Below are 14,190 nucleotides of genomic sequence, written 5' to 3' on the forward strand. Positions count from 1 at the left end.
CCACCTGGTGAGACTCAGAGGGATTAAATCCTTTAGTAGTTTGCCGGTCTGGGCCAAAAATGCCAGGGACGATTTTTGTCCCGGTCCAGCCCACCCCTCCAGAGTCAAAAACAGCCAAGTCCAATTAAAGCAGTTTTTGTATGTAGTTTGGTTCTAGCTAGAACAAAAGTGTCTTCTGGGACAGTCCAGTCAGTAAGTAGCTTCTCATTAGTTTTAGTTTTTGTAAGAAAGAGCTGCAACAGTATAACAGATAGAAAACATGCAGCAGCCTTGTGTGGTCTCACATAGTAACAGAACTATTTGTTAACCAGCTGATCGTTGTGGCACACGTGTCCCAACCAAAGCAGTTCTGTAACTGTCCACTTGATGTCAGATGTTAGTTGGTAAAATGCACAGACTTAATTCCACACATGTCCACAAATTTTCTTTCTGGATAATATCAGTTACAACTCAGGACACGGTATAAAAACCATGTGACTCCGCAGCTAGTCTCTTCCTCCTTCTCTGGTTCAACAGCTAACAACAAAAACTGAGAGCCTCTCTGAAAGTAACGGTACTCAATTACCAGAACAAGCGTCAATGTAAGAGCCTGCTCTACACCAATAACAGTAAACTTAAATAACTAAGTCAAGTGCAATGCAAACAATGTTTATCCATTATGATTAATTAACTGTTCTTCAAAGTTCTAAGTCAAAATACATCTCGCGTAGTAAAACAAACAACTATGAGAACAATAATAAGCTCACTTGCCGCATACATTATTATTGTGTTGCATTGTTGATTGTTACATACACCTTGTGATGCACTCTTGGACACATCATCAGTGATAGTAGCTGGGGTCATAGGGGGTTTGGGGTCTTTCAACTTCAGACCCCCTCACCCAGGCAACCCGACCGGGCATGATCACTTCCCGGCCGGTGTCCATAAGCGTTCACCCACTGTTCATCCCTCCTGATCCACAGCCAGGGTGAGGCTTTTTCCTGCAGCCTCTGAAGCTGCACTAATGGCTCTTCTCTTGCGTGCTCCTGTGATTCCCAGGAGTCTGTAGGCTCTGCAGAGTGACTTTCCTGCAAGGCCCCTTCCACCAACCTCCATGGGCAAGCACTGTGCACGCCACCCCACCCACACTCCTCCACCAGCTCCGCATATTTCTCCCTTTTCCTTTCACTCGCTTCCTCCATCCTCTCCTCCCAGGGCACTGTTAGCTCCAACAAGATAACTTGCTTCAATGTTGCTGAAAACAGAACCATGTCGGGTCTAGAGCTGGTCTCTACGATGTCTCGGGGGAACTTGAATTGGTCTCCCAGGTCCACCCGTAGCTGCCAGTCATTCGCTGTTCCCAGCAGGCCTGTCTGAACTGTTGGTCGGGAAGGCGGGGGTTCTCCTGCTCTTAAGAATGAGATTTTCCGCCTTGGTGGTTGTAAACGCATTCTCTGCTTGATGGCAGTAGTGATGGACTCAGCAACCACCTTCAGCACTTGTTCATGGCGCCAACGGTAGCGGCCTTCCCCAAGTGCTTCAGGACAGCTGCTGAGGATGTGTTCCAGCGATCCTCTTCCCTGGAACAGGGTACATGCCGGCGTCTCATCCTTGCCCCAACAAAAGAGATTGGATGGACTGGGCAGGGTGTCATAGACAGAATGAGAAATTTGATGCGATAGGGCTCAGCCCTCCACAGCTCTGCCCATGAAATCTTCCTCTCCATGGCATCTTCCATCTGGTCCATGCACCCGTTGCCTCATTCCCACCATCTGGCTTGCACGCTGCTCCTTAATCCCAGCCCTCACTTCTTTTTGGACCAGGTCCCGTCTTTCCTTACCCTTCAGTTTGTTGTAATGGGTTGTTGGAGTACTACCCATTCCTGTACGGCCAATAGCCACGGGACCCACCAGTTCCTTATGACGCAGCCGTGATTCTGCCTGTCTCACCGCCTCATGTGCTCTCCACTTCCTGCCAGTCCTGACCTCAATGCCAGCTTGAGATACTCTTGGGTCCTTGGAATCCCTGTACTGAAGCACCTCCCTTGCTCTGGTAACCATGAACTCCTCGCTAAGCTGTTAAGCTCAGTGTTATTGTTCTAGTTCCAGCAGAGTAACATAACTGTGATTGCACCCCCCCTCCTCCCCAAAAAAATGCCCTCTCATGAAACCTCAATGTAAGAACACACAATGATGCAGCTCAGTGTCAAAGCTGAGAATGTGATTAAAACCAGATGAATGCGTGCAGTGAAGACATGAAAAGCAGAAGTGAGTCAGAGAAATATTTTCACACTCATGCTTTGGTTCAGCTGTTCAAACACGTTGTCACGGTTTCAAAAGTCAGATCATATTATCAATAACTGCAGTCAAAGTGAAGCTGCTGCTGATACAACTAATCCTACAGTTAGTAGCATCAGCAGCATCAGCTCAGCATCAGAACACTTGATGTTGTCTTTGCTCTTCTCACTGATCACACTCTGTCTCTTCCTGTTTGGATCATTTGACCAATAAAGCTTATTTTGGATGTTGCATGTAGTTTTTCAGTCAGAACTTCTCGGCCTTTTGCTCTGCAGCTGTGCCTCACTCAGATCACTGTGTACATTAAGTACGTGTGCAGTGCGTTCTCAAATCGAACACAGATGTGGTGCACTTACTGGAAATGAGGATCGCAACTTTTGACCACTTCTTCTTCTTCTTTTGCAAAACGGCAACAAAGGCAGATCATTATCGCCGTCTTTGACCACAGTTGTCACCCACCAAAACATATGCAGCTTTCTCGGCTGCCATTTTCACAAGTTTAAAAACATGTTGGTCGTCCCTGGGGAAGTACACCATCCAGGTACTCTGCTTTGTACTATACTTGTCAGTGTGAATGCACTTATGCACTCGCAATAGCTAGTGTAAGTACGGAAGGGCTGAATTGAGACACAGCATTTGTTTCTGAGTCATTCTGGGAGGGTGCAGTTGATTTTGATCACTGTTCAAACATTAACATAGCTGTCCTTATTAGCTAGGCTACTTGTAATAATACATTTTTGAATGTGGGTCTCCGACATTGACATTGTGTTGGACAGATTTGTGCAGCAGTGTTTATGATTCTAAGCATTCAATGCACACGTTGTCAATATATTTGTACAAGAAAGAGAGAGAGAGGTGCTGAGCAAATATATGCTCTGTTGAAAACAGGCCCCTTTTTCCAGAAAAAAACCTACAATTACATACCCAAAATGAATCAGGAATAACTCCTCAACCATTTGGCCTAGATGCATAATTCTGGTATCCTTTGAAAAAAAAAATCGGATATTTTTATCCTTGCCTGGTAAAAAAAAAAAAGCTATATTTTAATGCAATAAACCATCAAAACCATCATTAGGAAGCTTGTAATGCAACTGAATATCTTCTAATACACCTAGAATGCAATTGTAATAAACTAAAATACAACAGTTATTATACAATATTTTCAAATATACCAGGCAAATTTCCATATTTTGGCAATATTTATTGTTAAAATGCAGATTTTTATTGATAGATATCTTTAAAACACTTCTTCAGTCCATACAACCTATTTCCAAATGACAAAACATTGAAATATTGATAAAAACAGGAGTATTCAACAACATTCCTGTCACCAAAAGCACTCCCATGCTTTACAGGCCCACAGTGATGGGGAGGGCATCTCCAACGGATCGGTCACAAAATGGCAAAAAAACACCTTATGTTCCCAAGAGGCATGTTTCCTCTCTGCAGAAAAGACGACAGCAGGAAGGCAGCTTGCAGATATTGCGCAATAGTCAAGATGGTGCCCGCTTAGACTCGGAGCAACAACATCGCCGGGTTTCGGAGTTAAAACGGCGAAAAACAATTTTTCAATCATTCCTGTTTGGATCATTTGACCAATAAAGCTTATTTTGGATGTTGCATGTAGTTTTTCAGTCAGAACTTCTCGGCCTTTTGCTCTGCAGCTGTGCCTCACTTCAGATACTCCTGGTAGTACACATACACGCAGTATGACCTGTATTTTATTTTCCATTTTATTATTGTATTTATATTTTACTCTGCACTGTAACTTTTACTGTCCTACGTTCAGCAAAGACTGCAACTCAACAACTCTTCACACCTGGCTCCATCCACAAGGACCTGACAGCTAACAGCTAGCAACACCACAGCGACTCTCTTCCTTTATGGACTGCTGACGTACTGGACATTGCATAGCTTCACATAGCTTAACTGTAGCATTAACTTGGCAAAGCACAGGACTGGAATGTTTTTATTTTAAATTTTATTTTTGTGGTCATTGTTAACGTGACATTATGAACCCACAGTTCTCAGCCACTGCAACATAGGTTAGAGATGTTATTCACACAGTCAGTCTTTGCATGCTGACTGACTCCTTTTAACTTTGCACCATTACACAGAATCACAAATAGACTTAAACAACCACAGATATGCAGGAGGAAACTTACAGCTTCCCCTGAACCTTTGTTCTTTGACCACATGTGCTGATGTTCACACACACAGACACTTCTCAGAAACGCAGATCTCTTTCTCTTAGTATCATCTTGTGTCTTTTTGCTTTATTTTGTTTTAAAATAAATGCTTGTGTATAAACATGCTTGTTTCTTATAATATTGCACAAGAATAAAAATATTGCCAACCTCTTCCACGTTGAACTCCAAATCCTTAAACTCTCTATTTATTAAAGGGGCATTATGGAGTTTCCAGCGGCCACTAGCGGTGCAGTTTGCTACCACATGTGTGCTCGTACGCGTGCTCGCTTGAACTCACGAGCATCATCCAAAACACGACCGCTTTCATACAGAAATCCTGCAATAAACGCAGGAACACCAGCATGCAGGCTGTGGCTTTTCACTCAGACATGTTCAGGCTCTGTTACTTCCACGTTCCCGTCTCAGAGGCAGATCAACACCGGCTCCGTACCTTCCATTCAGCGCAGAGAGCCGCATATCAGCGCAATACTCCCGGAAAATTGGCAGAGTGAGAGCGGCTATAGACAGGCAGGGAGACAGCTTCACACGACATGCTGGAAACTCAGGTAAACCCCCGCTGCAACGTTGTAGTAGCAGTTTTATCAGCTGCAGGTTGAAGTTGTGGGAGATAAAAACCCTCAGATCAGGCCAGAGGCCTTATGGGCCTTCACTCTCACACTCAGTTCTCTTGAATGTATCTTAGACTCAATATAAATAATATTCTCTTCAGTGAGAGATTATAAAAAGGCCGAGCATGTATCAGTGGTCAGTCAGTCTGACTGATGCACTGTCTAACAATCGAACCAGTCAGTATCTGTGAGTGAGTGAGGACGCTGGCGTGTGTGTTTTTCACAAAACCTGAGTCACTCAGCTTCTTTGAGTTTAATGTCCAGACAACTAGGATAAGGTGCGTTTGGATCTGCAAACATCTGTGTTGCCGACTGTTGCTCGGTACAACTGCGGCTCTGTAGACTAACGTTACTCACCCATGCCAGCTAGCCGTCAGGTGTCTGCCCCGGCTAGACAGGGGCCCCTGTCTTCGGTAGCTAGCTAGCTGTTGCTTCCTCGTACCATCATGTCGCTAATTAAATACTCTTCCCCGGAGCTCCTGAACCTCTTCTGTCACATCATACCAAATTGTCTTGATACCATCAAATCTCTCAAACTCCTGCATCGCCCCCGCTATGTACATAGGGGTTCCCGACGTAAGTTTGTGTACGCGGACCACGCTATTCCCACGTCGGACAGATGCTCTGTCGCAGTGAGACGACATCATCACAACAAACCACACGTGTGTTCTGTCAATCTGAGGCCCCTGGTCTGTGTTGATGCCTCAGCACCTACTAACAGGACTGCAATGTTCATGTTATTGAACACTCGCTCCCTAAATAATCTCCATCCACACTCCTGCTCGGGGACTTCAATATCCATGTGGACTCTGAATTCCTGCCTCAGCATCATTCAGCACGTCAAAGGTCCCACTCACACCAAACGTCACACACTGGATCTGGGGTGCTCCACTGGTACTACTCCCTCCCAGCTGCAATGCATCGACCTAGCTGTATCTGACCACAGTGCCATCCTTTCATGTTGCGGTCCTTCTGCCCAGGCAACAACTCAAATGCACCATCACATTCAGGAACATCAAGTCTGTTAATGCATCATCCCTAGCCAGCACTGTAGGGACCCACCTGGCCTCAGAACCCCCGGACCCCGGGGTGGGTGGCCTTGTCGCCCACTATAATACAGCTTTGTCTCTCAGCCTGGACTCTTTTGCTCCCCTCAAGACCCGGATTATCAAGCAACTGAAAGTGTCCTCAAATGACTTGGAGAACATCTAACCACCATCATGTAGTGACCCTAAATTAAGTTAAAATAACTGTCCACAAATGTGGACACCATGCATGAAAGGGTTAAATATCTTACAACTGAATTGCTGGTATACTCCACGCACAGACTAACTAGCTACCGTTAAGTGGAGGAGGTTTACTCTTCAGAATGAACGCTAGGATCAACACAAGGAGAAAAAACACGGTATCAACATCTGTAGCATTGGTTGTCCTCAGTTTCCATGTGAACTGGAGTTTCAAGGCCACTGTTGTGAGAGAACAGTCTGCTTACTTTAAATGCTATGTTTCTCCTCTGCTCGTGGCCAGACACTCGAAGCTGTCCTAGACAGTAGACGTCTGACTCAGCTGTTTTCTATGAAGTACTTCCCTGTTTCTTTTCTTCCTTTAATAAATGGCAAAAGACAAGTGTTTGTTGTAACTTCTTTATTTGTTCAATTCTACACCAGTCATAGCCAGCACCATCAATGAGACTTGTTTTAGGTAAACTAACAAATGCTACATTACTAACAAAAGGGCTGCTAACATATACCCACTGAGAGTAACGGTAGACGTCACAGCTCCACGGTGCATTTAATATGATCTTGCATCACCGTAGCGCTGCCGTGAAATGTCAACTCCTGCCTTACAGTGTTTGCACTGAACTTGTTTTTTTTTTTGTTGTATTTTTTAACCCTGTCCTGCTCAGCAGCCTAGTATAGAGTATGATGACCTGGATATTGTGCCTGACAGATTTAACTTTAACAAGAGAGTATTAATATACTCCTTTGTCTGGGAAACACCAATTGCAGAAAGCAACGAAACCTGCAGCAGAACAGAGAGGGGGGAGGAGAAAAACAACAACAAACAAACACAAACAAAAACAAACAATAAAAATAATAATAATAGTAAAAGACAACCAGCCGAACAGCAGCAATAAACAGCTGACATAGTAAGACAACTAAGAGAAAAATGAAAACAAGAAACAGTCACACACACTAAATAAGCAACACAACACAGCCACGAGAGCTGGAATAATAATTAATTTAAATAAGTAACTGAAAGAAAAGCATCAGGAATAATTCTACCAGGGACAACCTAAGTTTGTTTGTGTCTGTGTGTGTCTGTGTGCGTGTGGGTGAATGTGTCTGTATGTGTGTGTATGTACATGTGTGTGCGCATAAGCCTGTTAAAGAATGTAGTTGTTAGTGAGAGTAGGACGCCACGACTGTAACAGGCAGGCAAGAACCCCAGTAGCCAATAGGGGTGGGAGAAAGAAAAAGGATAAATCAATCAAAAAAAAACAAAGACTCCCAGATGCACCGCGATGCAAACGCAGAAGACCCCGACCCAAATGCCAGTTGACAATGTAATGCAGACGGAACGCAAAAAGCGTAACCCGCGGAAGAGCAGCGCCCGGACCGACCACGGCGCAGCCGACATCCCCAATGCCCAGCGTGTCCCCCAGCCGCCGTGCAACACCAGTCACACCAGCAACGAGGCAAAATCAACCAGCTCAGCTGCATGCCACCAACAACCCACCCACCCGTCAAGGGCCGAGAACTCCAGGCACAAACCCAGAACAAACCGGAACACAGCCCTGCCCACACTGCACATCCCGAAAACTAACTATACCTCAGTATCCAGAGAGGTCCAACAACTGGCCGACAGAGAAATGGGGAAGCATGGATCCGAGGCCAACGAAGCAAGACAGGGACGCAAACTGGTCCCTCCAAGCCAACAAGGAAATGCCTCCCCCGAACTCCAATGCACAAACTAAACGCCCAGCAGCCATTCAGAGACCCTGCAGAGGGAAAAAGCACAATGCATCAAGATGCATCGACAATCGCCCCACAATCCCAACGCAGCCCTCCAAACCGCAATCAGATCAACCCGCGCAGAGACCCCCACCCCCAGAAGCCAGGGCACCCTGCGACCCCCCAAAGCGCAAAGGACCGCAGACCACATGTCCCGGGGGAAGCTGTACCCCGCCCCAAGGAAGAACAGCAGAAAGCCGTGCCGGGAAGCTCCCTGCCGCCAGGGAGCGATAACGCGGGAGAACCAGGCCAACTGTCCCCCAGCCCAGTCAGAGGCATCCCTCCCTGATTTTATCCTTCCTTGGAAGTCACCTGACATGTGACCCTTTCTGCAGTAATGATTGGTTGGTATTGTTGAGGTGGATTTTCACCTACACTCCCAATCTCCACCCTAAAGCCTGGGCCAATATTGATCATTTCAAAATTAGCTGTGGACAAGAGGAAGAGAAATTTTACCCGTTTTATTTAAAACAGCATCTCACACTGACATGTACACTTCATGTTTGTTTACCTTTTTGTTTTGTTTTTTAACGCCGGCTTCCTGTGTTAACATCACAGTGCTATGAACTGTGGGTAATTCCCTCAAGCAAAGTCTGCGAGAGAGCCTTTATGCACTTGACGATTTGACAGTGGAACAGCCCAAAGACCTCACGGACTTTATGCTGCGTTCCCCGTGACTGCGTGTGTCCGGAGATTGGGATTCACCCCTACACGACACTGCATCCCATTAGAGCAGGAAGCCCCGCCCTCGCTGTCAAGCACCAATCATGAGCAGCAGGGCAACACGCAGCGCAGCCAATGACACGCTGAATGTGTTAAAGAGGAAGTGAAGCTGAAGGCGTCACTCTGCTGTTCAGACTGACTGACAGTCGACATCCAGACGACATGAAGGCTTCATCTGTGTCTCTGCTGCTCGGTGAGTCCAACACATCCATCCATCCATCCATCCATCCATCCATCCATCCATCCATCCATCCATCACAGCTCCAACACACTTCAGAGTCTGCACTCATACAGAGGAACCAGAACTGAGTCTGAGACCTGATCCAGACTGAGACCTGGACTCTCCTCACTGTCAGACTGCTGTCACATGACTTTGACACATCTGAGGTTTAACTGTGAAACATGTTTGTCTTCTTTTAACTTCTGAACTACAAAATGATTGAAGATGAAACTATTGGAATGTTTTCCTCTTTAATAGAAGTGATAGAAAAAGCTTTTTGCTGAACGCTGCAGTCACATGGTTCATTTCTTCCACCATGAAGCCACGAGGACATCTCAAGTGATAAAGAAGCTTTCTGTGTTTTGATCAGTTTGTTTGACAGGGAACAGGCTCACTGATCAGCAGCTGATAACAACTGCCAATGACTTTCACTGCATTTCTGTCCTCCCTGTTAAAAAGATATTATTTCATAATTCATATATACAACATAATAAATATGCACATGATGTTACTGTGCAGCAATAAATAATGCTACGTGCCAACACATGCTAGTTAGCTACAATCCAAAGTAAATAAATAAAACAACATGCAAAGAAAGGAAAAGCCGAGGATGAAGACAGATAATTAATGAGGTCTATTAAAAGTCTCTGCAGCTGTTAGAGCCGTCTGCACAGACAGACTTTGCTTCATGGGACACTTGGCTCATTTTTCTATATTATATTTCTGTATATCTCATATTTCCCAGTTTCCTCTAGTGATTTTTGTCTTTCCCTGCGTCCCCGCTGGGAGGGACAAAGACTCGAGAAAAGATGCAAGCGAGAGAAACGAGGATCCAGTTAAGAGACTTGGGATGAGTTTGTAACTCTGTTACTCTGAGATCAGAGGCGTTTTCAGCACCACCTTTCACACAGGAAAGCTCAGCTGAGACATTCTAATCTTATCTGGCTTTCATGTGTCACTTCCTCTCTAACTGTGACATTTCCATGGTTATTAATGTGGACACTGAGTTTCACCAAACCTGATGAAGAATCAGAAAAACAATCAAACTGCTGATTCCTGAAACACTGAATACTGGAGACACCAGTTCCAGTCAGGTTTCCCTCACACTTCTCTCTTTATTATTTCTGATCAGACTTCAGCTTTAGACTCAGATGGACTTTTGTATTTTCATCCTGTCGACCATGTGACGTTTGTCCTCCCAGGTCAAAATCCACCCGGGCTGTTTTCACTGTTTATGAAGCAGGAAGGAAAAATTAGCACCCAAATCTGTGTTACCCTTTTTAGACAACTTTATTCCAACGTCTGACCTTCAGTGACCTCTGACCTTCAGTGACCCCTGACCTTCAGCTACCTCTGACCTTCAGTGACCTCTGACCTTCAGTGACCCCTGACCTTCAGTGACCTCTGACCTTCAGTGACCCCTGACCTTCAGTGACCCCTGACCTTCAGCTACCTCTGACCTTCAGTGACCTCTGACCTTCAGGGACCCCTGACCTTGAGTGACCTCTGACCTTCAGTGACCCCTGACCTTCAGTGACCTCTGACCTTCAGTGACCTCTGACCTTCAGTGACCTCTAACCTTCAGTGACCCCTGACCTTCAGTGACCCCTGTCTTCCTGTTGCAGGTGTGTCTGTGCTGCTGCTGTCTGGACTGACTGATTCTGCAGGTGAGCTGATGGAAGAGAAAACCAGCACTGACTCTCTCTCTGTTGAAGATGGACAGATGGTTCTGGTCTGATGGACTAACTCTGTTTTCTTCTCCTTCAGATTCTCATGTTATTCTGGAGATTTCTGCACTTCCTGTGGTGGCAGGAAATGATGTCACTCTGCGCTGTAGAAGCAAAGATCAGGTTGCACTCGAAGCCTTTTTCTTTAGGGATGGTTCTAAACTTGGATCTGGACCTAAAGGACAGTTTACCATCAGGAACTTCCAACAGTCTGATGAAGGTCTCTACTGGTGTTATTTTGATCAGACTGCTGAATCTCCTCGGATATGGCTGAGTGTCAGAGGTCAGGACACTGACATCACTTCCTGTTTATACTGTGTGTGTTAGCGGTAGGAGAGGTGGTGGTTATGGCAGCGTGAAGTCTGCCTCCTGTATGAGGTCAGGATCTAACTGTCTGTTTATGACTCTGGGGCCTCATTTATTAAACTTTACGTAGGATTAAAGTCAGACGTTTGCGTACAGATCAAAACAGAAAGGGTTTAAATCTTCAGATGTTTAACAGTCCATACGTCCCGCGCTGATTTCCCTTTATGAATACAATCAGTTCAAAATGTGGCCCAGGTGAGCAGCTCCTTGTCCCGCCCTTTTAACGGCCATAGCTGCCTAGAAATAATAATTAATATTAATACATGCTGACTGCATGAAGATAAAGACGGCAAATTGGGAGAGAAAAGCTAAAGCTCCGCTGAACCTCCTGCTCAAGGGGCCGTGCAGATGAAGTCCTGAACGCAGAGACTCCATCGACTGAATTAACGAGGCTGCCGAGGACTTAAAGGAAATAAGACTTGTCTTGTGTGACAGAAGCTGGACTCTGAAAGATCTGTCACTCAAATGTTTTCTATTCATTTAAGAGTTACCGTGGAGGACCGCACGTTTTTTAGAAATCTCAAAGTTTGCTTAGAAAGTGGAGAACGCCGTCTTTTATCTGCACGCTACGTTTAGAAATGAGGCCCTGGTCTGACAGGTCTAACTCTGAATATGGTTCTGGTCTGATGGACTAACTCTGTTTTCTTTCTTCAGATGATGATGCTCAGGTTACTCTGGATATTTATGCTCTTCCTGTGATGGCAGGAAGTGATGTCACTCTGCGCTGTAGAAGCAAAGATCAGGTCGCACTCGAAGCCTTTTTCTTCAGGGATGGTTCTAAACTTGGATCTGGACCTGAAGGACAGTTTACCATCAGGAACATCAATCAGTCTGATGAAGGTCTCTACTGGTGTTATTTTGATCAGACTGAAGAATCTCCTCGGAGATGGCTGAGTGTCACAGGTCAGGACACTGACATCACTTCCTGTTTATATAACATGACAGTTGTGTGTGTCTGATTCTCTCTCTCTGAGTGGAAGCTGAGGGAGGTTCCAGACTTTGTGTTTGAGTCAGTCATTGGTCGTTGTGGTTGTGTTTGGTGGCGGTGCTTCCAGCTTGGCTGGGCAGCGTGCCCATGTGGACTTTGTGAAGCTGCTGCCGGCTGCCAGCAGCTCGGTGGAGGAGGCGAGTTTAACGGTGGAGAGGTGGTGGGTTACAGCAGCGTGAAGTCTGCCTCCTGTTTGAACGGAGCCATCGTCATATTCTGGGATCACACTGACAAAGTGAACGATGTGGTAGAAAAAGGGCTCATAATTAAAGATACCTTCACCCTTGTTCTCCCTCTGGTCAACACAGCCAGGAAAATCTCCACCTCCAACGCCCCCCCGTTCTTCAGAAATGGCTTATTGTGTACGGACAGGTACCTGGACAGCTGGGCAGGAAGTCTCCACTGTTAAAACATGTTGTTAGTCACAGATAGCAGGTTTTCATGGTGTTAAAGAAAAACTCAGCAGAACTGAACTTGTCTTTTAATTTCAATGTGGATGGATTCAATTATATGGTTTTTGCAGCTTTGGAAACCATGAAATGTTTTGGCTGTGGTGTGGAGGGACATTTGATTAAAGAATAAAAGGACACTGGGAGTCTCAGGCTGGTGAAGGTTGAGATTTTTTCCCAGACCTGAAGCTTTTTGTCAGTTCAGCTCAGCCTCTTACCAGAAGTTCTGGTGGTTTTGGTGATGAAGGCCTCACAGAGCAGGAGATTTATCATTTATCATCATTTATTTATTTATTTCTTCTCTCTTCGTGGGTCGCTTTAAAATTGCCACATTAAAGTTAAATGGAGCGAGAGACGACACAAAAAGAGCTGCTCAGCTGGACGTACTGATGGTTCAGGAAACACAGTAACTGTGAAAACGAAGTCAGCGGAGGAGAGAGTGGCCAGGGCAGCTTGTTCTGAGCCATACGTCCAGCTGCAGTTGGGCTCTTAGAAACACACGAGCTGCTGTACACATGGAGAATGTTTTATTTTTTACTGTTTTAAGCATCACATCAATGTTTTTAAAGGTTGTTTTATTGATCCTGGGGGTTTTACTGATCACTGTCTCGTTTACTGTTCTGTTAAACGGTGCTTCTTGGTATTTTATACCTTTGATCTAAAAAGTTGGCTTTGGCCAGCCTGCTGGGTGTGACTGCTCAGGGGGCTTTGGTGAGGTCTCGGTTCCTGGACGCCACACAGATGGACGCTCCGTCACATTTCTTCTTCACTGCATTCGATCCAGAGACGGAGTTTCCATCTCCGATTCCTCTGAGATCAGAAAACATGCAGCCAGTTTCTACAAAGACCTGTACAGGAGCGAGCTGACAGACCATCCAGAGGTAGACGAGCTCTTCTACGCTGATCTTCCTCAGGTCAGTGATGAAAACAATGTAGAGCTGGAAGCAGTTTGACAGTTTCCCTCTGAGCTGCAGGAGGGCAGTGATCACTCTGCTACCAAAGAAGGGTGATTTCAGGAGCTGAAAAACTGGAGCCTGTGTCACGACTCTGCTCGGACTACAAAATCCTGTCTAAAGTCCTGGCTTACAGACTCAGACAGGAGATGGGGTCTGTCATTCACAGTGACCAGACCTACTGTGAACCCAGCAGGTTTATCAGTGACACTATCACTCTGTTTCGAGACGTTTTGGAAGTCTCTATAATATAATAATCCTTATTTTGTAGAGCACTTTTCAAAAACAAGTTACAAAGTGCTTTAACAAGTGTAAAGAATAATACAAAAAAACAAGATAAGAGCATGAAAAATTAATATAAAATTAGTAAAATAGAATAAAATAAAAGGGATAAAATAAAGTCAAATAAGATCGGGAAAGGCTCTCCTATAAAAGTATGTTTTAAGAAGGGACTTAAGAGAGTTCACTGACTCAGCCGACCTGATTTCCTCGGGCAGGCTGTTCCAGAGCCTCGGGGCCCTGACAGCAAACGCTCTGTCCCCTTTAGTTTTCAGTCGAGACTCTGGAACAGACAACAGACCTCTGCCCGAGGATCTCAAGGTACGTGCTGGTGCGTATGGGACTAAAAGTTCAGAAATATAACGAGGCGAGAGGCC

At 45.4% G+C, this 14,190-nt stretch overlaps 1 protein-coding gene and 1 pseudogene across 4 annotated transcripts in view; one reads left to right on the top strand and one right to left on the bottom strand.

Annotated features, from left to right (window-relative positions):
- Positions 1-866: 866 nt before the first annotated feature.
- LOC119918176 lies at positions 867-5,738 on the bottom strand (annotated as a pseudogene).
- A 3,243-nt stretch (positions 5,739-8,981) lies between these two features.
- The window catches only part of LOC119896587 (Fc receptor-like A), a 36,878-nt gene continuing 31,669 nt past the window's right edge, over positions 8,982-14,190 (top strand). For all 4 annotated transcript variants that reach the window (XM_038710074.1, XM_038710073.1, XM_038710076.1 and 1 more), the window contains exons 1-4: positions 8,982-9,024; positions 10,677-10,718; positions 10,819-11,061; positions 11,799-12,047. In XM_038710074.1, the coding sequence (XP_038566002.1) occupies positions 8,994-9,024; positions 10,677-10,718; positions 10,819-11,061; positions 11,799-12,047 (565 nt within the window). In that variant the 5' untranslated portion in view covers positions 8,982-8,993. The remainder of the gene's footprint in view (positions 9,025-10,676; positions 10,719-10,818; positions 11,062-11,798; positions 12,048-14,190) is intronic.

Source organism: Micropterus salmoides, unplaced genomic scaffold, assembly GCF_014851395.1.
Source record: "Micropterus salmoides isolate LMB-PRFRI ecotype aquatic unplaced genomic scaffold, ASM1485139v1 Ms_hic_scaffold_10, whole genome shotgun sequence".
NCBI classification, from domain to species: domain Eukaryota; kingdom Metazoa; phylum Chordata; class Actinopteri; order Centrarchiformes; family Centrarchidae; genus Micropterus; species Micropterus salmoides.